This window comes from Camponotus vicinus, unplaced genomic scaffold (assembly GCF_025532165.1).
Source record: "Camponotus vicinus isolate PSW18456_S1 unplaced genomic scaffold, iyCamVici1.0 SCAF_5, whole genome shotgun sequence".
NCBI classification, from domain to species: Eukaryota; Metazoa; Arthropoda; class Insecta; order Hymenoptera; family Formicidae; genus Camponotus; species Camponotus vicinus.
In genome coordinates this window covers 19,927,501-19,951,191 of record NW_028141977.1, presented here as the reverse complement: position 1 = coordinate 19,951,191, position 23,691 = coordinate 19,927,501, and the positions used below count along the sequence as shown (strand labels likewise).

Below are 23,691 nucleotides of genomic sequence, written 5' to 3'. Positions count from 1 at the left end.
TGAAAGAGATATTATAGATTTAAAGCAGAAATATTCCAACCGTATAATGTTTAATAACTTCTGTAATTACACTTTTCACTCACAATACTGTGTATCTTTAGTATTTTCTGTTGATTGCCGGAAGAGTTTTGTAGCTTTTCTATTATTAATATGTATAAATCCATACATATTTTCCGGAGTAGCATGAGTTAGTAGTTGGAACACCTTGCGCGTATTATTTTACATATTATTTTTGAAAAAACCAAACCAGAATTTATTATCATACGGATATCTTGTATTTGAATTTTTGCTCTTAATTATTTCCCGCTACATTAGGAATAAATCGAAAAGAGATCATGTTGATTTTATTCTATTATTTATCAAATTTATCAAATTGATATAATTGTACGTAGAAGAAAGGAACATACACACATTTATACATACGACTATGTATAAAGGAGATAATCCTTTCACGCAGCGATGGAAACAATTTTCTTAATAGGTTAAAAGAATATAGAAATATTTTTCTCGTTTTTTGTCTATTCTTGTTCTGAAATTCGTTAAATCACATTAAAAGTAAATCGTTTTATTTTCATTTCGCTATAAAATATATATATCGACAAAGTAAATATTTTTTACCATAATATATTTACACAAATAATGGCAGAATTATAATTCGCAATTGCTGTTAATGTGTTGTTGTATGTACATTGGCCTGGGATGTATTATTGTAGACAACTTTTCTTATAAACAAATTATTAAGCAGCACACACAGATATACAAATACACACACAACGTTTGAAAATATTTTGTAATCTATATATAATATCTTCTATCTACCCGCTAATGATTCTTTAATTTTTTGATCGATCCATTGACGATAATGCGCAATGCGAACATAAACTCCAGGTTTGTTTGCCTTGCCGCAATGCTGACCCCAACTGGTTATTCCATATAACGTAAAAGCTCCTAATATATAAAATTTAGCATTATTATCACTGCAAGTATTAATTTAATCTAGAATATATAATTGAATATATTATTTATATTTTTCAAAATCAACTTTAATTATAAAGTAAAATTAAAAAGAATTACATTTTTGATTTTTGAAAATATGAAAATTTTCTTTCTCCGTTTTCTTTTTTTATTATTATATTAATATATTTTTCTAATTATATCTATATTACTAAAAAAATATTCATGCTGTTATATATTTTTTTTATTGTGATCTATAAATTATTTCAACATTACCATTATGATAGCACGCTAGAGGACCTCCGGAATCGCCATCGCATGTATCGATACCCTCGTCAAGGTATCCGGCACACATCATTCCCTCGCTTATGGCACCTTCGCCATAAACATAACTAGCTCGACAAACTGATTGGTCCAACAAGGGCACCCAGCCATATCGTAAATTCTTTGATTGCGCTGCAAGACAAAACAACGACAGTTTGATTTATCCCACGAGATTCAGCTTAAAATAATTCTCTCTGCTGTCCTCCCGCTTACTCGTCTTTCCTGTCTCGATGCTTCCGAATCCGCTGATCGTGCAATTGAGTCCGGGTGAATAGTCGGTGTTCTCGGACGGCAAGCAAATTGGCATGATATCCTTGCCAAGCGGGATACCGTGACCTTTAAGTAGAATCAGGGCGATATCATTGTTCATCCTGTGACCCTTGCGGAATTCCTCGTGCACGTAGTAATCCTCGATGTTGGCCTCCGCTTCCGTTCCCTCGTCTATCTGATAATCGACCACCATATAAAATACATTTTTCACAAATATATACATTTTATAAATACAATCTCTTTGAAGTCACGCGTAATTTTACTCACATCTGTGTTATAATCTCCCGCACGAACAAAGTAAGTGCCTTTGTTGTAACCTTCCAGACAATGTGCTGCTGTTAAAAGATGTAGAGGAGATATCATGACCGCACCACACCAATGACTCGATCGACTGTGCCCTCGAACTCGTATACTGGCCTAAATTTTATTTTACACATTCTTTTATATCGTCAGTATCAAAATTTTATTTTGGTCCTCAAGTCAATAGAAGACTTCGGGACTTAAAAACCTTAAGATAAAATTATACCTTAAGATTATAAATATAATAGAAGATTTTGGGATCTGAATAACCTTAAGATAAAATTATATCGATCGACTGTATCCTCGAACTCGTAAACTGATCTAAATTTTATTTTACACATTCTTTTATATCGTCAATATCAAAATTTTATCTTGGTCCTCAAATCAATAAAAGACTTCGGGACTTAAAAACCTTAAGTTAAAATTATATTTTAAGATTATACAATACAATAGAAAATTTTGGGACTTAAAAGCCTTAAGATAAAATTATACCTAAGAACCTTAAGATAAAATTCTACATATTTCACGCAGTATTCATTTTAATATAAGATATATGACTAGATAACAATTCATTGTTAGTACCGTAAAATGTGAAATTTATTTCGCTGAAATGATTTACCTGCCAGGGATAAGTGCCTTTTGGAGCAATAGAACCATGCACTATTTTTTGAAATATCAAGTCGTCGTCATCATTAAAATCTTTGGCGCGCTGACCACAATTTGATGGCAGCAGCTCGTCGATATTTCGTTCTGGAAGTTCTGGGTTGTTTATCCAGTATGACTGCTCAATAAATCAGGATCGAGAAATAAACAAACGATTTATATAAATGTTATAAAATATTGTTTATTTCATATAAATTATTATTTAAATTGTTGCAAAGATTGCAATTATTATTTGCTCTTATACAAATTATATATTTTATTCTTCTTTCTCTTTTTCTCTCTTCTCTCTATATACTTTTTCAAATAAAATATTCCGAATCTAATATTTATTATTTGTATTTAAAATAATATAATAGAAAAAAATTGATTTTTATTCGTTCAGTGAACATTAAACAATTAACAATTATGTTACAGTAAATAAAGATTTGTTTCGAATTACCTCGGCATTATTAACATTTCCAGGTGAGCAAATTACACCTGCATCCTCATTATGATCACAATTATGTTGGCCCCAGTGATTATGCTCGCATCGATATAATTGCGATTCGTTTCCATGACAGAAAACCTATTTTGCAAAAGCGAAAGTAGCTTCGAATTATTAATACAATAACATTAATAATATAATAGTGTCATATATTGCTATAGATATTTAATACGAATCATTACTTTTCATCAAATTAACTATTATCAATAATATATGTTGTTAAAAAGCTGTTAAATATATAATAGTTGTAAATTATAAATGTGACACCTCATCGAGCCATATAGGTCCTTGGCCTGGCCCAAAAAAGCCATCCTTCTTGGCGATTGCGATACCACCATACCCCAGGGATCTACAGATAACAGTTGCCGTGGCATTTGTAAAATCATCGTCGCACACAGTACCCCATACACCGTGATGACGCACTTCTACCCTTCCTTGCAAAGGACTGCTGCCATTCGCCAAGCGCAATTCGAACGGTGCCTGAAATTGTCGTCGTATCAAGATCTACAAATCTATTTTCATCATTCATCTAACTTACATCGCAATGTTCCGGACTCTCATCGGAGCGATCTGGGCAATCGACCACCTCGTCGCAAATAAACGGGGTCGGTATGCAAGTTGGACTATTATCGCATTTCCAATGACCTTCCTGACAGGTATTGACCGCGGTCTTACATACGACGCCAACAGCTTCTTCCGGTTGACAATTATGAATTCCCCATCTAAAAACAAGAATAATTTAGAAATTAATTTTAGTGATAGAAACGCGACACAAGCGTGATTAATAAAATAGAAAATAGAAAATAGAAACAATTTTTCTACGTACCCGTTAAAATCGCATTCTCTTAGCGTAGTCTCGTTTCCGCGACACTTCAATTGATCCACCATAAATCTCGTAGGTGGATCGAGATTTCCATAGAATCCACCCGATCTTACTTCCAAAGCTCCGAGATCGAAATCGAGCTCTTTGCAGATGACGTCAGCATTGATCATTCCAAAGCCATCGTCACATACCTGTCCCCAAACTCCTAAAACTATAGAGAGATATCGAGTAAATTTACAAGATAAGAAAACATAAAGAAAATATATTTTTGCCTTTAAAATATTTAATTTTATTTCTATCTTTTTTTTATAAAAGGTAAAGGATTTCTATTTTAGGATATAATTAGTCACAGATAAAATATTAAATTTTAAGAAAAAATTTTAAGAAAATCGACTTAAAGTATGTGGCATATGAAATAAATATCAGAAAAAGTAACAATAATAAAATGCCATAAGAATAAATAATAAGAATTTGTTGTATTACGATTTGTACTATAACATTTGCACTTTTACATTAACACGATAAATATTTTTTTTAGATATTTTATTTATTTAATTATTTTTGCGATATTGTACTTACTTTTTACTTCTATTCGACCTTCATAACTGTTATCTGCACCAGCCAAACGAATACTGTAATCAAGATTTTCAGCAGTACAGATATCCTCATCACTGCGATCATTGCAATCATTCTTGCCGTCGCAGACTTGCGTTTGATTTATGCATTTGTTATTATTGCAGATGTACATGCCATTGCAATCCAAGCTTCTCTCTCTCATTTCATAATAATCGAATTGCTTGTCAGGCTCAAGTGCACCAGTCAAACCAATGTTGCTGTTACTCAATAAACACACATTACCATCCGATCTAAAACAGAATATTTAAATATACGTGAACACGTAACTGAACAGTACTGTCTGTATAAAGAACTAATTGATCCATGTCAGAGTGATTACGGTATATATGATTCGCGAATCTAGCTCAAGTAAAAATCTATTTTACTCTCTCGTGTAATATTTATATTAAAACAAATTAGGTTATTATAAAAACTATCTTGTTCATATATTTTATCATCATATTATTAGAATGTGTAAATTGTGGAAGATAGAAATATTAATTATATAATTATTAAAAATATAAGACTCGAATTATAAAATTATATACGCACACACGTATGTATGTGTGTGTATGTCAAAGCCAATTTTTAATAAGCAGCAAAACTTCTTCAATACGTCTGTATTCGTGAATTAGTAGATAATAATAATTCTTATACAAACTTGTGATTAAACGAGCGACAAGTGAAATCGGCCTCCTTGCATCTTAAAGCACAGGTCTTCAATGGTGTGTTCAACCACTTTTCTATATCATAGCCCTCAAGCTTATGTTTTGCAGATTTTTGAAAGAGATTGAGATCCAACATGCAATTTCTTTCGTCAGCCCCATTTGTACAATCCTAAATTGTGTTATATTGAAAACTTTATATTAATTATAATTTTAGCGTATATGTATATATTTTCTTTTCAAATATAAACATATATTTCAAAGTAGAAAAAAAAGAAAATATAATATAATTGAGAAAGAATATAAAAATTAAAAGTAAATATATTACAAGTATTTTAGCTAACTTAATATATCCTTACAAAGTAAAAACTTTATACTGTTGTTTACAAAGATTGCTGAAAGAAGTTTGATTAGCAAATCCTTCTATAATTTTAGTAACAGAGTATTTTTAATCTAAACGATATGTTTGCTAGCTATTATTCTTCTCTGCTTATACTTTTAATAAATTAGAAAAAACATTTTGACTATAAACAATGAGTTATTTTATGCCACGTACAATTTATTAAATAAATGTATGCGCATAAAATCGCCTACATCTTACCTCTTCTCCATCGCAAACCCATGGGGAGGGAATACATTCTCCTGTCATACATTCGAAATGTTTAGGTTTACATTGACCAGACAGCATTGACCGTTTTGGATCTAAAAAGAATATTTCATATATCTCTCTTTACTATGATATTTATTTCGTCAATGTTTTCTTGATGAGAGAAAAATTCGATTAATAAATTTCAAAAATATACCAATATTTCCACAGGCAGGAATATCGCAATATTCATACTTTCCAGGTCCTGTAAAACACCATGGTCTCGATTCTTTTCCCGGATTAGGATTTCTGCAGTAGTTATGCATTTTCAGTTTGTCTCGAATTTCTTTATTAACAACCTACGATAATAAAAATCAGATAGCATTTATATAAATTCAATAAACACATAAGCACATTTTTAACGCGTACAATAGCAAACTTACATTCACATGTAATTGATGTGCAATTCTTTCATCGGCCCATGAAAGACATTTATTTCCTGATACTGTTACATTGGCTTTACCAGTGTATTGATTTCCTTTTCCGTATGTACAACCTAAAAAGAAGCGAAAGAATAAGAATAGTGTTTCATCATCCAAGTATTTATCTCAATATATTTTATGAAAGCTTGTATCATTTTATATCAAAAACTGATACACTTCAAATCAAATTCAATAAAATAATTTAATAATATGTTTATTTGTGTGATAAAATTTAATAATATAGAAATTATTTCTTATATTTATTTTATATCTAATTACATAACTTATATATTTTATATCATATCATATTTTATATCTAATATATTCCATCTTTTTATATTCATTAAGAATATTATATATATACAGTATCAGCCAAAAATATATACCTTTATATTTTTTGAGGATAACTTAATTCAAAGTATACATATTTAATTAATTTTTCTTAAGTTGCTGTTTGATTATTGAATGAAAAGTCTATTGTTCAATAATTTATATACCTACTATTAAAACATATGTGACTAGATAGAAATATATGTACTTTGAATTAAGCTATCCTCAAAAAACAGAAATGATATATTTTTGGCCGGTACTGTACGTATATATAACATTCTTGATTAATATAAAAAGATGGGATATATGTTATTAGATATAAAATATTATGCAATTTTTCGTGTGATTTATTTTGTGTATGTATATATACCAATATCGTCATAAGGTCTCTTGCAAATAAAGAAATGCTCTTTTGAATTAGCTGCGCAATCTTCAGTGTCCCAGAAGAAATAATCTGTATCACACGTCGACTCTGGCCGCTCATAACATGGAAATTTTCGTTTCATCACGATACAAAGAGGACGATAGCCTACCCACGGTGGTTGTTTCGTATCATTCATCCACCCAGGCCACCACTTTGTAAATCTAACAAAACATTTTACAAAAATTTGAGAAGAGAGAATAACTCGATTAAATTCATAATTTTATACTTGCAAAAGCAATGATTTGATATTAAAAAGATCGATTTAATAAATTAAAATTAAATGAAATTGATGCTTTCTTTTATCGTCAGAAGTAGTACTTGAATTTAGCATGCGCAGAATCCGCCCAGAGCCACAAGGTTCGGTTCATTGTAGTGAAACCGAAGCCGGAAGTCATGATTGAATCAACTTCCGGATACGATAGCAATAGCAATTCGGACACAAAGTTGTTTTCCGCCTGGCTAGCGATATCGATGAGTCGTGCATTCCTCCGTGTGCAGTGCTCCAATGCTTCGGCATGATTCAGTCCGCTATCAGGATGAGCCAAGTGATAACAATTTCCATTATGCGGTATCTCGTCCTTGCGACAATGCGCTATACGATTAGGAGCGCATCGCACACCAATCGCATCTCTAGCCACTTGGCACTCTTGATTGTGTGTGAACCTAGATATGGTTATAATTATCATGATACATTTTAACGTAAAGATTTTTATTACAATCCGCTTTTTATGATTAAGATTGCAAATAAAGGATGACTTAATGATAGAGATTTAAGAAACGAGAAAAGTGAAAAATACGAATCATAAATATTTTATTACAATCATGAAGAATTTAAATTATCATTTGATCATTTCTATCGAATATTGTAAATCTCTGATAACGCGAATCTTACTTGCACGATTGAAATCTGGTCTCATTGCCGAAACATGTTACAGTATTTGCAGCGACCCAATTTGGCATTCCATTGCGATTGTTTCTTCCTTGCCAAGCCATTTCAGCGCCTCTTTAATAAATAAGAAATTTGTCATATCACGCTTCTTATTGTTTATTATATTGCTATCCGAAAGTAGTAAAAAATGTTCAAAATTTATTGTAGAAAATTTATACTAGACAAACTTCGAGATGAAACAAATTTTTTTAAATAAAAATTTTTTATATCGGAAAAGAAGATAACAAAAAAATAATTATTTTCATTTATTTAATATTAATATAATTAATATTAAATTTAATTAAATTTAAATTATTACAGAAATGGAAACAAGCTGCTCAAGTTGAAAATCAAATATTGATTTCAGAAGTCTCTATACAAGGCTATACAGCCATTTAATATTATTGTAAATACATGTACATTGTGTATATATGACTGCATAAGAATCTAAATACAGATTTACAAAAAAGAAACTCATGTCGGACATTACTTTTAAGATATAATATAAATTTCTATTTTATGTACCTGATATAGCCAAGTTGTCTGCACAAAATATGAGCTTCTTTCAATGTCCAACTATTTCTGGAATCGCATACAATGCCCCAACCAGGTAGTATACCTTGTACTTCAACATAGCCTTCATTAGGTCCTGGACCACCCCTCAAGCGAATTACCTATTAATGTAAATAGATGTTATTTCATTATGATTTTAAAATTAAATTTTGTAACTCGCTTTTCTAACAGATAAATATTTTTACCTGGCCAGAGATGGGTGTTGGTCGAACAGATTTTTTCGAATGAGTCAATGGTTGCACTGGTTGTACATAATAAACTGGGAATGGAGATTCTTCTATAAAAGAGAGAATAAAACAAAATTTTTATTTACTTTCGTTTAACCATTATTACTTGTTTAAACAAAGCTATCATGTAACAATTTGCATATTGTAAAAGTTTATGTTTTGATACGTTAATACTTCCACAAAATTAATTAAAATCATGCAAAAGAGTAAAAACACATGCAAAAGGACAGAACCAGATTAACTAAACATCATATTGTATGGATAAATAATCCACTGGTAAGAATAAAATAGTTGCAGTGCCATAATTCTTTGTTAGTATTCCATAATAAATAATTATTATATAAAGTAAGATGAAAAATATACTCAATACACACATTAAATATATAAATATTTGAAACATTCAATGGACAAGGAAAATAATCTAAGTTGATAACAGTTGGGAATATTTTATTTTATTTTTAGATTTTGGATTATTGCGTCTAAATATTATTCTTTGCAATAAAATTATTGTAATAAAATATTATTTCTTGGAAAGGCTTTTATATAGCAAAGAATTAATTTTGATATTACACGATATTTTGTAGCACGAGAGTACACATAAAACCAATTATAAGAAAGCCATTCAAAGAAGCGATCGAAAAATAACTTACCAAATTGATTTTTCACGAGCACTTATTGCAAAGATAAAAGATACACATGGATCTACATCAAATTAAATCTTCAACTTACCTTCCTGAAACGGTGCAGCTTCGATATTAAAAAGTTCGACATCGGTATTCTTCGGGCCAATTTTCATAATGACTGATGAAGCCGTCGTGGTCTTGGTCTTATTTTCGAAGACCAATCTAGGTTTCCAGACATTTTTGTCGTCTAACACATCCACGTCGTAATCATTTATCTCGGGTTCGATAACATTCGGGGTAGCAGAATCTACATTACTTATTTTTGTGTCGCTGGCGCCCCAATAATCATCTTGTTCAATTGAAACATTAGGTAAGTTGTCCTCGTTTGTGTTGTCGAAATTATGCAATTCGCTTTCTGTCGTAATATTTACAAAATCTCTTCCTCTCCTTGATAGTTCAGATTGTTTATTTGAAATTTTCTCCGGCGTTGTTGTCATTGGCGTTTCCGTTGTGAACGATGCATAATTACTATCAGTGCCTATTAAAAGAGAAATATTTTGTCCGGGCAAACAATTTCTAAATTATCAATTGCAAATATACGATTATTATCACTACTGGCCAATTTACCAAAACTTGAATAATCAACAAAAAATAAACAATATAAATAATATTTGACTATCAGTACTAATCGTTTTGAATAATAATAGTTTCTGTCAAGAGATAATCAAAGTTTAGTTGCTAAACGATACAATTTGCACAGGATATTTTAAAACTTAACTATTAATATTATTTAAAATAAATAATAATAAAATAGTAAAATAATATAATTAATAGTATAATTAATAGTAAAATAAAAATGTATGCTCGATTGTTAGATTAAGCAGAAAATCGACGCAAATTAATTCTCGTAAAAATAATAAAGATAATCACAGTTTGAAAGGGCATATCAAATAGGATTGGTAGTATAATAATTAAGGCATACTATTGAAAGTATTATTCCAGCTGATAGGTTTGTGAACATTATACGGCTCATGAATTCTCAGACCTCCTTCATTATTTTCAATATCTTTCGTGATATAATGACCTTTTATGCCACCTGCATTGACATATATGCCATTTGGATAAAGGTTTGTTCTTGGATATTGAGTTGTACTTTTAGATTCTGCTACAAATTATAAAACGTATCATGAATATAACTCTTCTAAAATGTTTTGAGAAAAATATATTAATTATTTAAATAATAATTTGTATCTTATTATAAATAATCACTATATGTATAATTTCACATTTAATATTTATTGTCAAGTAATTAAAAGAATAATTAAAAATTATACCATCTATTTACAAACCTAAATTTACTTGGCTCTTAGAATTTAAAAAGACATTTGTCCTTGTTGCCCATTGTGTCATTTTTGTATCTGCTTCTCTATCAATTGTACTTTGCGAGAACGATTTATCAGTCTGACTAATTGTGCCTACGAAAGATTAAGCTTTCACTCATATTTATCATATTTAGTAATATGATAAATTTTATTTTTAAAATGCTACTTTTTTAGCACAAATGGATACACGAAAAATTTTGCATTTACCACTACATTTAATTATCTAACGTGTTGATTCTTAATATATCTATTAATACTTTATTAGATTAAAAAAATTTATATTTACTATATTTAATTGTGTACACTTGCAATTTTTCATCATTAATTCATAAAATATACATCAACATGCGACATAACTTTCATGCATTAGCGATTACATTTCATGCATTATAACCATTAAATAATACCATTAATATATATTTTGCATTGTTTATTAAATTGATATCATATTATAATATATTAATTATATATTATAATACCACAAGCTTTATACAATTATTTATAAAGTTAATTCATGCAACATGCAGATATTTACCAATAAATTTTGCACAATGACACATTTTGTAATTACTAATTACATTATTATTTTATTATATATTGATTATGATTTATTTCTTAATTTTTTTTTAAATATTAATAATGAGTAATAATAAGTAAAAAATATTTTTATAAAATAGTTCTGCAGCTAAAATATTTTATTTTAATAAATAGTAATCTTTTATATGTAAAGGTTAGGTATTTACATATAAAAGTGTGTTGTATCAATAATTTTTAAAATAATAAACTATAATATTAATTTTTATTTACCTTGATCCCACGGATATGTCTGGTTTTCCGTTTGCACATTTCCTGGATTTTCTTGACCATGCCACGTACTTGGTTTGAAGTTAGATCTATTTGGCTGATTCCAAACGATATTTTCTTGCCCTATCCAAGGAGGAGATTGTTTATCTTGTCGCAGTCCATCCTGGATCTGATCCCAATTCTCAGTTGATTTATTATTACTATTTGGAAAAATATTTCCAACGGATGAAGAAGTTCGATTAAAATTAGGATGATATAGCCCAGGGATTGTCCTACCATAATTTTGTCTATTCAAGGAAAAATCATAATCGGTTTTTCGATTTGCTGACATTCCATCGGTGTCAAACTTTGTTTCATTATATCTATGATGAAACTGAATGTTATCTTCGTCATTCCTTTCAGGAAGTTGAAACTGCCTCTGATCTGTTTTATTTGGTGCAGCATGTTCAAAATGGGGATAATCATAATGACGAGAATTATGATCATAATTGTAACTGGGACGCCAGTTACTATCAGTATTTGGAGTGTAATATCCTTGATTATATTTTTTATCATTAGTAACAGCAGGATTAGCCCAATTTGTATCTTCTGAAGGATTCGATGTAGGTCCATAATTATGATAATGATGATGATGATGATGATGGTGACCTGGAGGATAATGACTGTAATGATAATCTGGATTTTTATATGCGTGTACCCATGATTCTTCTGGGCGATCGGTATGATAAGTTCCTTGTGGTTCTTGATCATTTCCCACTTGTTGCCAATCTGGATGATGTTGAGATCCATAATTACTACCGGAAGGACGTTCTAAATTTCTACTTGGTTTCCATTCTGAATGATGTGATCCATGATCTTTGTACTGCTTTTCTTCACGCACGTCATCGTAACGATCATGGTAATCAGGAATATGCTTAGAATGATTATAAAATGGTCTCGCGGTTGTCCACCTTGGTATCCATCGTGTACGTGGAGTTGTCGTAAATGGTCTCCATGTTGGTCTAGATATTGAACTCATTGTTGTGCTATATCGATACCTCGATTGAGAAATATGATCACGAGTGTTAGTTGTACGATTATAGTGGCCTGAATTCGACCATGACATGGTACCTCTAGCTTCAGCAGATGGTGACCAAGTACTAGCTCCTGTCTTGTAAACTCCATCAGATTTATCTGTAATTCAGAAATCTTATATTATTATGTAATAATTATTTTTAAAATAGAATATAATATAGGAGATATCAATTAAAAAACAAATCTTGTTAAAATAAATTATAATCCATTGTATAATTTTATTTAATATTGATTGTTAAAGTAATAGAAAAATATAAAATTTTCTTCAAAATGTTGAAAAAAATATTATTGTAAATTGTTTTGAGAAAAATGTACTAATTAATATTATTTATTTAATAATATTAATTATATAGATATATTATTTATAATTATAAATATTTATTAATATATATAACCACCTGTTTTACAGCTGGGCACATTGTATGGCCAATCACAAACTGTCGTAATAGGATTGAAGGCTGTTCCAGGACCACAGTCCATTATATAAGTAACACCGTTTGCACATTGAAGGAACTTTTTGCATGTCTCTGGATGAGCTAATAATCCAGTAAAATCCGCAGGACACGTAATTTTTTTTACTTCGGTATATGATGACTTATCACGTCCAAAATTCGGATTTATAGGTGCAAATGGCATTTTGTCATCTTCGTCAGATTTAAAATTATCTGTGTAACGCAACATTAAGTAATGAAAATTATATTAGATTTAAATAATGATAATTATATTATGCTCAATATTATACGCCATCGAATTATTTCTTCGAAAAAATAATTATTTATTACCTTCGCAACCCTTTACATTCCGCGGCCAATCACATACACTAAAAGTAGGATTGAATACTGTTCCAGGACCACAGTCCATTATATAAGTAACACCGTTTGCACATTGAAGAAACTTTTTGCATGTTTCTGGATGAGCTAATAGTCCAGTAAAATCCGCAGGACACGTAATTTTTTTTACTTCGGTATATGATGACTTATCACGTCCAAAATTCGGATTTATAGGTGTAAATGGCATTTTGTCATCTTCGTCAGATTTAAAAGTATCTATATAACGCAGCATTAAATAATGAAAATTAGATTTAAATAATGATAATTATATATTATCAATATTATACGCCATCGAATTATTTCTTCGAAAAAATAATGATTTATTACCCTCGCAACCCTTTACATTCCGCGGCCAATCACATACACCAATAGTAGGGTTGAATACTGTTCCAGGACCACAGTCCATTATATAAGTAACACCGTTTGCACATTGTATAAATTTTGTGCAGTCTCTATAATATGGTAATAAACCAATCAAATACGGTGGACATTTTGGTTCCTAGCAAACACCAAATAATCACATAATAAACTCAGAATGTATTAATTTACATAGTGTGATAACAAAAAGAAATTATAGTATAAACCTACTGTTAATTTTTGCGACTTTCGATTAATCTGGGATTCAGAGTCTAATGACTGTCTGAAATCGGCAGATTCATTCTCGTAACATTTCACTTTATGTGGAAAGTCACACTCCAAGGTATCCGGATTGAAATGAGTATTTGGAGCACACGGTTGGACAAATGCACGACCCTGCCAGCAATTGACGAAAAACTTGCAATCTGGTGGATAAACAAATTGTCCTGTGGAATTGTGATCAGGACACTGAACGCCCAACCGAGAATCATACTTAGCCACTTTGTGACGTGGTTTATGTGACAGAACTATATTTTCTTTTCGTGGTTTCTATTTAGAAAAACAAAAAATCCACAGAAAATAAATTATGAAAAAGTTGAATTTCCTTTGTATATCTTTGTTATTTATCATTATTTCTCGTCATGTTATATCACAATATAAATGTCTAAATGTCCCTATTATAAGAATTAAAATAAATTTAAAGTTTCTCTCTTTCTTTCATTCTCAAACGTTCTTTTTATGCATATTTTAAAATTTAGTTTTTTAACCTTATTGTTTGGGATATTGTATGTCTAAAAAAGCTTATCGTATGCCTCTTCAGCTCTTATTATTTAAGAATATAAAATCATAGTCAATAACAAAAATATTATCAAGATTTATCATATTCAGATGAAGAGATGTGTATAAACAAAACTATAAATTTAAATTTATTAAATATACAGACATACGAAATATACTAATGTAAATGTTTTAACGTGAAAACAGATCTGCTTAAAGATTTTAAAAGTTACCGTGCTATCAATAGCTACGCCCTCGTAAAAATCCTCATTCTGAAGTCCCACATTTAATTCTTTGTTACCGTCATTTCTCTGCGGATATTTATGATCAAAATCAATCTCGTTTTGAGGCCGATTGCGATTTCCATACTTTGATTCATTCTCAAAATAATTTGTAAAATCTCTGTATTCAATAGGAGGTTTCAGATTTTGTCGTTGGTCCAATTTATCAAATTCCAAGTTATGTTGTTGCTCAGGAATGTTTTCAGAAATTTGTTCGGGAACTTGCACAGGACCGTAATTTTCAAACTGCGTACGTTGTTCAATTTCGCTGCCCGAAGCTTTTCGCCAAGGACTCCAATTTTTCGTGTCAGATCGCGGGATGTTGTCACGTGATTGTTGTTGCCATTTCGAAGAAGGAGATTCTATTTGAATGCGCGATTTATTCTGAATCACATTCCAAGGAAGTATCGATTCACGACGTTCTGGTGGCTTCGTAGTTGTCGCGCTTGGATCATAGATCTACGATAGTAGAAATCAACCTAAGTAAATTAATCACAGTCCTAATTTTTATTATTAAATTTATAATGAAGAAAAACCAAAGTTTAAAGAGATATATAAAGTTTAGTATGATTTTGTACATGTTTATTTTATTTATATAAGTTTATTCGAAGATAAATGAAATCATACACTTGGTACAATCAATTACATACAATATATAAATAAATTATGTATGCTTTACGTTTCCTTTAACTGTTATCAATAAATGTATGAGCACATTGTATCAGTAAACATATGAGCATATTATATTTTAAAGATTTTAAAATGTAAATAATATTGATATGGTATTATATATTTAAATCAATATCTTTTGAAAATATAATTAAACTGAAATCATTGTACATTGTGTGCATATGTTAGAAAAAGGCATTAAAAGATAGATCAAAAAGGCATTATATTATAAAAATTTTGTGCGTAATTTAGGTGAATATAAATCAATATCTTTTGAAAATATAATTAAACTGAAATCATTGTACATTGTGTGCATATGTTAGAAAAAGGTATTAAGAGATGGATAAAAAAGACATTATATTATCAAAAAATTTGTGCGTAATTTAGGTGAATATAAAAACATAATTAAATGTTTATATTGCTCTATAGCATTTGCATCATAAAATTATGACATATAATAAGTACAAATTAAGAAGATACATTCATGACACATGTTCCATCTCACTCAAATAAATAAAATGTCTCTGACTTAATTGCCAATTTATATTACGTTTCCAACATATGTCTTTAACACGCTATCAATCAATGCAAATAAAACGTTTTCAAACTCGACTCATTAATATCATATTATATAAGTGTTATTGTCTCGACGAAAAATTAAGTTTGTGTATGTTCCAATTTTTAGAAAAATCTATCAATTCTATCAAAAATCTATTCGCTTTATTTCGAGGGAATAATTAAGATTAGCACAAATTTTTACACTGCACTCATATTATTTCGTTATAATGACATTAATATTTTCAGAAACATATATTTTCATCTTCTCTTATGGTCTAATTTTAGTCAGTCTAATCCACATTCAGATTACAATTTTAAACAGTTTTGAGTAAAATGACGGAAATTAAAGGTTCTATGTATCAGTAAGAGCCACAACGATTCTATCACATACCGCGGAAGAAAAAACGGCTAAATAAACGAGACAGATCACGAGGAGGAAATGCTTTAAACACAACATCATTTTCGATGCTTCCACAATACACCAAGCATCGTACTACACTGATTCTCGGCTCCCTGTAAACTCTCAATTAGATCGCCGCTGTTTTACTCAGAAGCAGATAGCCTCTGAAAACAAGTAGTCTGAGTCATGGAAACTGGAGGGTTATCAGTTGAAAAGGTCGAGGTTCATTTCAGTTCGGCGTACAGCGAAGAAAAAGGAAAGCAGAATGCAGAAGATATAGATAATAAAGAATAGTCAGGAAAATAAAGACTACTCGGAATTTATAATGTTCTTTATGTGTGTGTGCGCGTAAAATAAAAAGAATGCCGACATGTGTATGTGAATCAACGCAATAAACCAGCGACTGCAAACAGAGCTATTTGCCAATCGGTGCGCGAACAAACTTCTGGCTCTTGTTGATTACTACAAGCTGGCCTTATAAAGGAACCGGCACGAGCGATATAAATGAATGAAATATGCTATTTTATATGCGGTGTTTTTTTTATTAACCCTTTTTGGAAAACATTATATTATCATACGAGGGATGCTTTTATGTCGCGATTTATAATTTCCGCGGGAGGCTGAAGTCGCAGTTGGCGAATCTGCGTCGATGGCTGCAGGTAGAGGTGACCGGGTCGAAAACGTAGGTGGGCTCGCATGTCTCCAGCTTGCATTTGCCGTTACTGCACATCACGTATTTGCTGCAATCCTCTGGGTACGCCGACACTGTGTAAGATTTGCCATCCTACCCAAATCAGATATTAATACGTAAGAATTCGAAAAATGATATGACATATAAGTAAATGTATTAAAGTTGAAGAAGATTAAATATACTTATATTTTTTAACAAATATATTATTCTTGTGACATTATTTATTACTTTATTTGACTGCTTCTTATTTCAATTTTTTATTAAGTTTTTTTATATTAATTTATTTCATATTAATTTGACAATTTTCGATATAAAACGCATTATAATAAATCTGATGACATATCCGTTAAAGCATCACATTGCACTATAATATATCTTTTTCTATGCACTTGGCAGAAATAAATATTATTGGTGGAATATTAAGACGTTAAACGACAAACAACAAAACAATAAAGATAATCAAGATAGTCAATAACAATCAAGATAATCAATAACAAAATAATCAAGATAGAGATAATGGTCCATATTCTGAATCCTCTTTTATCGATAAAAGTGCCTCTAAAAGTGGCTTACAGCCAATCAGAAGGCTTATAAGCCACTTTCATCAATAAAAGAGGATTCAGAATATGAACCAATGTGTTTTAAAAAATATATATTTTATCTTAAATATATAAATATTTGAATCTTCTTTTAATATTTAAAACATATGTCATTTTCAAACTCGTGACACTTTAGAGGAAATCATTTTAATTAATTTCACACTTACTATTCTTATCCTCTTGGTAGCAGAAATTAGGTGACAACAGTACACCAGAAGCAATAGAGTTAGCAATCGGAACGACATCCTCCTATACAATCCTGGGAACCTATTCAGCTACAATTACACGAACGTAGTCGGAAGATTGTGGTATTTATTGCAGATCACGTTGTGCAATCTGGTGGGAATTTTAATGATGTTGATCACCGCGGAAACTACGTTGTTTCTAACACGGATGAGTTTATCTGAAGCTGCAAAAAATCTCTTATCTGCTCAATGCATAAACGAAGGTCGCGTCCGTACTGTCATGATACTATTTTCGCATCCACTCGCCGGACACCGTTTAATCGTCGCCTATTGCTCCTCGTTATTACATCGTACATAAGCGTTATGAACAACGATACTATCGCAATCACTCTCGATGCTCGTGATATTATAGTCTATATACGAAAACAGTTTGCAACAATTTTGCTTATTTTTAATTGTACATAATTTAGTTTTTTATTTTAAATTAGTGGCAGAGAAGTTATTGATTGTCGAAGGCAGTGATGTATAAATAATTTAATGGTCGATGTGACATAATTTAAACTAATGCCATAACTTTATTTGCACAATATAGTAATGTCCATACATTTAAATAGGATCAAGTACTGCAAAATAATTCTGCGTCTTACAGTAGCTTCTGGTGAAGTTGTAGATCAAAATTTTTATCCACGATTATTACATCCTGTTCGGTCTCTCAGAGGATAATCACAAGTACCTATAGCCGGATTAAATTCTGTTCCTCTACCGCAGCTCATGATAAAGCAACCACTTGCATCGCATTGTTGATATTTGTTGCAGTCGCCCGGATAGGGCAATATATTTGCAACATGTCCCTAAGTGAATAAATCACGATTAGCTCCCAGCGACGGTAAAGAGGAGAGAATAGGCTATATAAATAAAGCAAGAATTTCCTCCTATAAGATAACTGTGATAAAAGCTAAAAATAAGTGGATATAAAAAGAAATATTTTTTTTATCTATGAAAGACCCTTTGATAAGAGCATAGTCATAAGTAAAAAATATCTACTTTAGATATTTATTTTGTAATCAGTATATAAAGTACAAAATTCATTACAAATCGCACGTGACAATTTTACGCATAATTGTATATTTGTATTATATATTTGTCGATTATTGATATTAATTATCATTCGATAATGATGACAAAAGAGAACCTAGATAGAACAGAGAGAGTTCATTTAAAAAGAATTCATTTTTATGTCACAAATTCCGAGTTTATTTTACGTAAAAGAATTCTTTTTGCATCTGAAAATAAGATAATAATATTTTATGTCAATAAAAATATTGGTATGTGGACTAATACTTTTATTGACATAAAAATAAATTCTTTTTAAACTTTCTATGATTTCTAGGAAATGTTTACGAATGTAATACTTGAAAATATGCAAGAAGAAATATTTTTACTTCCATTAAGCGCATTCACTTTATTTTTTATGATTAATTAACTCTCGTACATTGACATTAATCTTTTCTTTCTATTTAATTATTATTTACAAAGTACTTACTAGTATTTGTGTCATTACAAGCGACGTTGCGCACAGTATTAGATATAATGAAACTGCACAAAATTTCATTTTGAACATCGTTCTTTAATCGTGTTGATCGTAGTTTAACTCAATTCAATTGCGTTCCGTTGCCAAGAAATCGACCTTATATATATAATCTTCGATAGTCAAGGAAATGCTTTATTACTACCACAAATTGATTTTGCTATTACGTTTCTTCGTTTATATTTTCGTTATCTTCAGTTCATGTAAAAGGCTAAAGGTGATGTCAATCTTTATTTCTGAAACGTATTAGCAATAATATTTAAAACAAAAAATTCTGTGTGTATGTGTGTATATATTGTCGCAATATTCGTTGCATTACGTCATTAAAATGCTTGAATATCCATAGAGAATTGCATGAAATATCAAAAGTTAAAAGTTGCATACTTCTTTTAAGTCATTATATCTATTTACATAGATTTACGAGAAAATGAACTCCAATAATTTTTAGAATACGTGATCCTTAAGTCTATTAATAAGCCTATTAATTAAGCCTATTAATTAGGCATAAACTTATTAAATATGTAAATGAAGATAAGCATAAAAATAATGAGCTGATAGATAAAAATTATTTTTAATAAATAAAAATTTCTCTAAACTAAATAATTGTTATAATATTTTTAATAGGCATAAGTTTTGACTCATATCTCTTCAGCCATAATATATGATATTAAATGATTTTCAGCAAGTTACACAGATGATACAGTGTCCAACACAGTATTACACTGATATATATATATATATAAAATTTATTTGTGCAAGTGGTTGACATGAAAAATACGAAAACATATTTATTTCTTCGGCGAAACTTTTACTTTTCTTTCAAACGACATCTAGATATTATCCTTTCTTTCAATAACCGATACGGATGAGGTGATTCGGAAGAAGTTATCGGCACTCCTGCGAAGCGACGTAATTTCGGAGATAATAAGACTAAATTTTGTAAAAGACCAAATGCACTGCTGGTTGCCCAGTACAAACTCACGCACTGAAAAAAATATTTTTAGATATAAAAAAAAATATATATATATATATATATATATACACACACACACACACACACACACACACACACACACACACACACACACACACACACACACACAATATAATTAAACTATTCTTGTAAAAAACTTTTTCATAACTTACCGATGGTACATACATAGCAATGGGAATCATACCAACTGTAAAAATTCTGAAGAAATAGGTCAAATATTGCTTCCATTTTGTTAGCTCTTTTATCCTACTCATATAAGTTATCTGCAAAATCATATACAATTAAAAATATATGAATAATCTCTTAGAGTATTAATTTCTTAAAATTTCTCTCATGAGATTTCAATCAATTATTAGAGAAAACTTACCTCTATAATAGCTAAATTGAATAATCCCATTGCAATGGGAAGTACAAAAGGATCTGCTACAGTTAAGTTTGTAACCCAAAGAAATCCATCAGTTATAAATTCCTGATAAATGGTATAAGCATCTAATTGGAAAAAAATATATTAGAAATATAATAATTCTCTTGTGTTTCACTCAAGTATTACCATACATACTAGCATCCTGTTTAGGTAACATATAACACAAATTTCTAATAGACATTGATAGTGATATCCATAAAGGTAACTGCACTAATACCAATATGCTAGCTTTAACTGGATGACAATTTTCTCGAATAATCAAATTATTCCATTGTTTCTTTATCTATAATAGAAAAATGGTAAATATTTATTATATCAGATCTTTCAAATATAGTAATCAAGTTTTATCGCTATTGTTAATTTGCAAACTTGAACTAAATTAGAGACCAAATATTATCTACAGAATGATTGTATAAACGCCTAGCATAATCCTTGGACCATTTATACTTATATATCCCATAACTTGTCTCCTTTTTCATTTCTTTAACTATTTCATCCATTTCATATTTAAGGTTTTCCAATTTTGCAAATATACGTTGCTGAAAATATTATTATTATGAATATCATATCATAATATCATAAGAATAATATAAAAGTTTGTATTTTAAGATAGTTTTTAATAAGAAAATAAAAAAACTAATCAACTTTCAAAATAAATTTATACAAGATAGAAAATAATAAAAAAATACTTGTTAATTATATAATCAAAATCTTGAATTTTTTCTCATCATACCTTCTACTTATATTATGGCATATTCAGATAATAAAAAATAGATATATAAAGATAATAATTCAAATATAATAATAATAATATAAATATAATAGTAAATATAATAATAGATATAATAGTAATAGATATAAAATAATGGATATTACAAATATACCTGATATAAAGACAATGGTAATGTTATCGCTGTTCTCATCATAATAGTGGTAAGTACAATAACTGACCACCATGGCAAACCAGTATAATCATGCATCCACAATAAAGAATCTTGTGCGATTTTAACAAGCGTACTCTCCGATAACATTTTGAAGATGCCACTGAATTGCATCGGAACTTGATTTTCAGCGATAGAATCAACGCTAGCACTTGAAAAACATCTAATACCATTATAATATTGACTACTATAATAAGTTTTACATCCTATGTGCTTTTTTCTCCTGTCGCTATGCGAAATTACAGGAGAAATAATTTGAGGATGAGACACGTAATAAAAATTATTTTGTAGTCTTGAACTATATTGCCTGACTTTGGCATTATTTAATGACACCAATCGTTGATTGAGAAAAGTTAAGTCTTGAGTAATGTTTGTACGAAAAGACGTACTATAATTATTATATGTAGTATGAGATAATGTATTTGATAATACATTAAAATAAGTGGCATTAATGTTGACTCGCTTAAAATGTCCCAAAAATACGTTTTGCAATTTTGTCACGTGCATGGCAAATGCTTGTATCAACAGCAACAAATAAGTTCAATAAAATATTAAATTAAACATATGCATTATCTATTTGTGGCCTATTTATTGTACATTGTAGACTTCTTTTTTTGCGATACTCGCACATTTACTGATAATTTAAAATATATGCGGAAACTTTTTCGCACAGTATTAAAAGTGTCTAAACCAGAGAGAAGAATGAGAGATTCATAACCGGCTTTTAGGTTAGGTGATCCCTGAAAGCGATGCGCTCTCTGTAAAATAAAAATATGGACATGAACTACGAAGTCAATGTCCACGAGTGTTTTCAGTCGATAACATCAGAATTCATTCATTACAACTTCACTCATACGAATGAATGTATGAATGATACATTCATAAATGAATGAATGTATGAATGATTTTTCAATACCGTCGATAATGACGATTCACGTGGAAACTTAAAGATGCATTTTACACACAAATGTATGATATTCACAAAAAACTACCGCGCAAACTGTATAACTGTTAAAATTTTATTACATTGCAAGAGATTATTATTCATGGTTTGAAACTAAACTCTCTTGCTTCAGATTTGATTTTCTATCGTTGTCACAAACACAGCACGTGTATAATTAAATCGTGTTTTCGTGAGTGAGTGAATTCCACAAGAGAAAACAACGAAAAATACGTAAGAGAGGAAAAGGAAGTCTGGAAAAGCATCAGATGTAACGTATGGAGTAAAACAAAGTAACACGAAATAAAACAATCGAATTATATAGATGCAAATAATTAGCATAATGAAAGGCTTCGTGGTAAATTGTTTAATAAATAATCAATTTTAATCAATAAATTAAAATACTTCTATAATTTAATATTTCACGTTAATGTATATTTTATAATATATAAAATATTTCGACAATGAATTATCGATAACACGATGTTCGCCTTTGGCAATGTATAATATAAACAGTAGCGCGCTATGTTATGGCTTTGTCATCATTCGCACGGTGACTCTCGAGTAATAAAGTAGTGGTGAGAAACGCTTCGTATATGGTAATTATATTATTAAACACGATTAAACACGACTAGTATCGAAATATAATTTGCTATAAATATTAACAAAAATTAATTAACGATATGAAACTGTATCGCAATGATAAATCTTTATCGAATCGTAATCATTCATTACCGCGATTAAAAATTGAAACCGAGGATACATAAAAGGGGATAAGAGAATTAATTATGTTATGACCTTTTGATCATTGATGCTTATTATAATATTTCTTTAACAATGTTAGAATTAAATATATTGCGACCAATGCTTCAAATTTTCTCAATCAATGTTAATTAAACACACAATTTAATCGAGAATCGATTAAA

The 23,691-nt window shown here is 29.9% G+C and overlaps 2 protein-coding genes and 1 long non-coding RNA gene across 6 annotated transcripts; all 3 read right to left on the bottom strand.

The window, feature by feature from the left end:
* Window positions 1-544: 544 nt before the first annotated feature.
* LOC145971785 (uncharacterized) lies at window positions 545-16,700 on the bottom strand. 3 transcript variants are annotated; one of them, XM_083099833.1, is made up of 29 exons: window positions 16,395-16,700; window positions 14,729-15,235; window positions 13,950-14,267; window positions 13,689-13,860; window positions 13,314-13,577; window positions 12,930-13,196; window positions 11,461-12,630; window positions 10,621-10,746; window positions 10,254-10,436; window positions 9,378-9,809; window positions 8,607-8,698; window positions 8,374-8,522; window positions 7,813-7,923; window positions 7,239-7,583; window positions 6,867-7,081; window positions 6,128-6,240; window positions 5,902-6,043; window positions 5,700-5,800; window positions 5,095-5,270; window positions 4,398-4,684; window positions 3,822-4,029; window positions 3,534-3,717; window positions 3,263-3,475; window positions 2,951-3,076; window positions 2,468-2,629; window positions 1,816-1,965; window positions 1,492-1,723; window positions 1,231-1,410; window positions 545-948 (listed from the first exon to the last, which is right to left on the bottom strand). In XM_083099833.1, exons 1-29 carry the CDS (start codon window positions 16,461-16,463, stop codon window positions 812-814), a joined length of 6,831 nt encoding a protein of 2,276 aa, XP_082955959.1. In that variant the 5' UTR covers window positions 16,464-16,700; the 3' UTR covers window positions 545-811. The 3 variants fall into 3 exon arrangements, with proteins under 3 accessions (XP_082955959.1, XP_082955960.1, XP_082955961.1); XM_083099834.1 differs by having other exon boundaries at window positions 10,254-10,433; XM_083099835.1 differs by lacking the exons at window positions 9,378-9,809; window positions 10,254-10,436; window positions 10,621-10,746.
* Window positions 16,701-16,924: 224 nt separating this feature from the next.
* Window positions 16,925-18,128, bottom strand: LOC145971790 (uncharacterized). The gene is made up of 2 exons (XR_014438977.1): window positions 17,861-18,128; window positions 16,925-17,187 (listed from the first exon to the last, which is right to left on the bottom strand). It is a non-coding gene; the product is annotated as an uncharacterized LOC145971790 (long non-coding RNA).
* A 789-nt stretch (window positions 18,129-18,917) lies between these two features.
* Window positions 18,918-22,902, bottom strand: LOC145971788 (cytochrome c oxidase assembly protein COX18, mitochondrial). Of its 2 annotated transcripts, none has more exons than XM_083099841.1 (8): window positions 22,742-22,902; window positions 21,769-22,583; window positions 21,286-21,423; window positions 21,020-21,167; window positions 20,828-20,949; window positions 20,613-20,723; window positions 19,422-19,702; window positions 18,918-19,161 (listed from the first exon to the last, which is right to left on the bottom strand). In XM_083099841.1, the coding sequence occupies exons 2-7, from the start codon at window positions 22,330-22,332 to the stop codon at window positions 19,697-19,699; spliced, it is 1,089 nt and encodes a 362-aa protein (XP_082955967.1). In that variant the 5' UTR covers window positions 22,333-22,583; window positions 22,742-22,902; the 3' UTR covers window positions 18,918-19,161; window positions 19,422-19,696. The 2 variants fall into 2 exon arrangements, with proteins under 2 accessions (XP_082955967.1, XP_082955966.1); XM_083099840.1 differs by having other exon boundaries at window positions 19,422-20,451; window positions 22,742-22,846.
* Window positions 22,903-23,691: the final 789 nt, after the last annotated feature.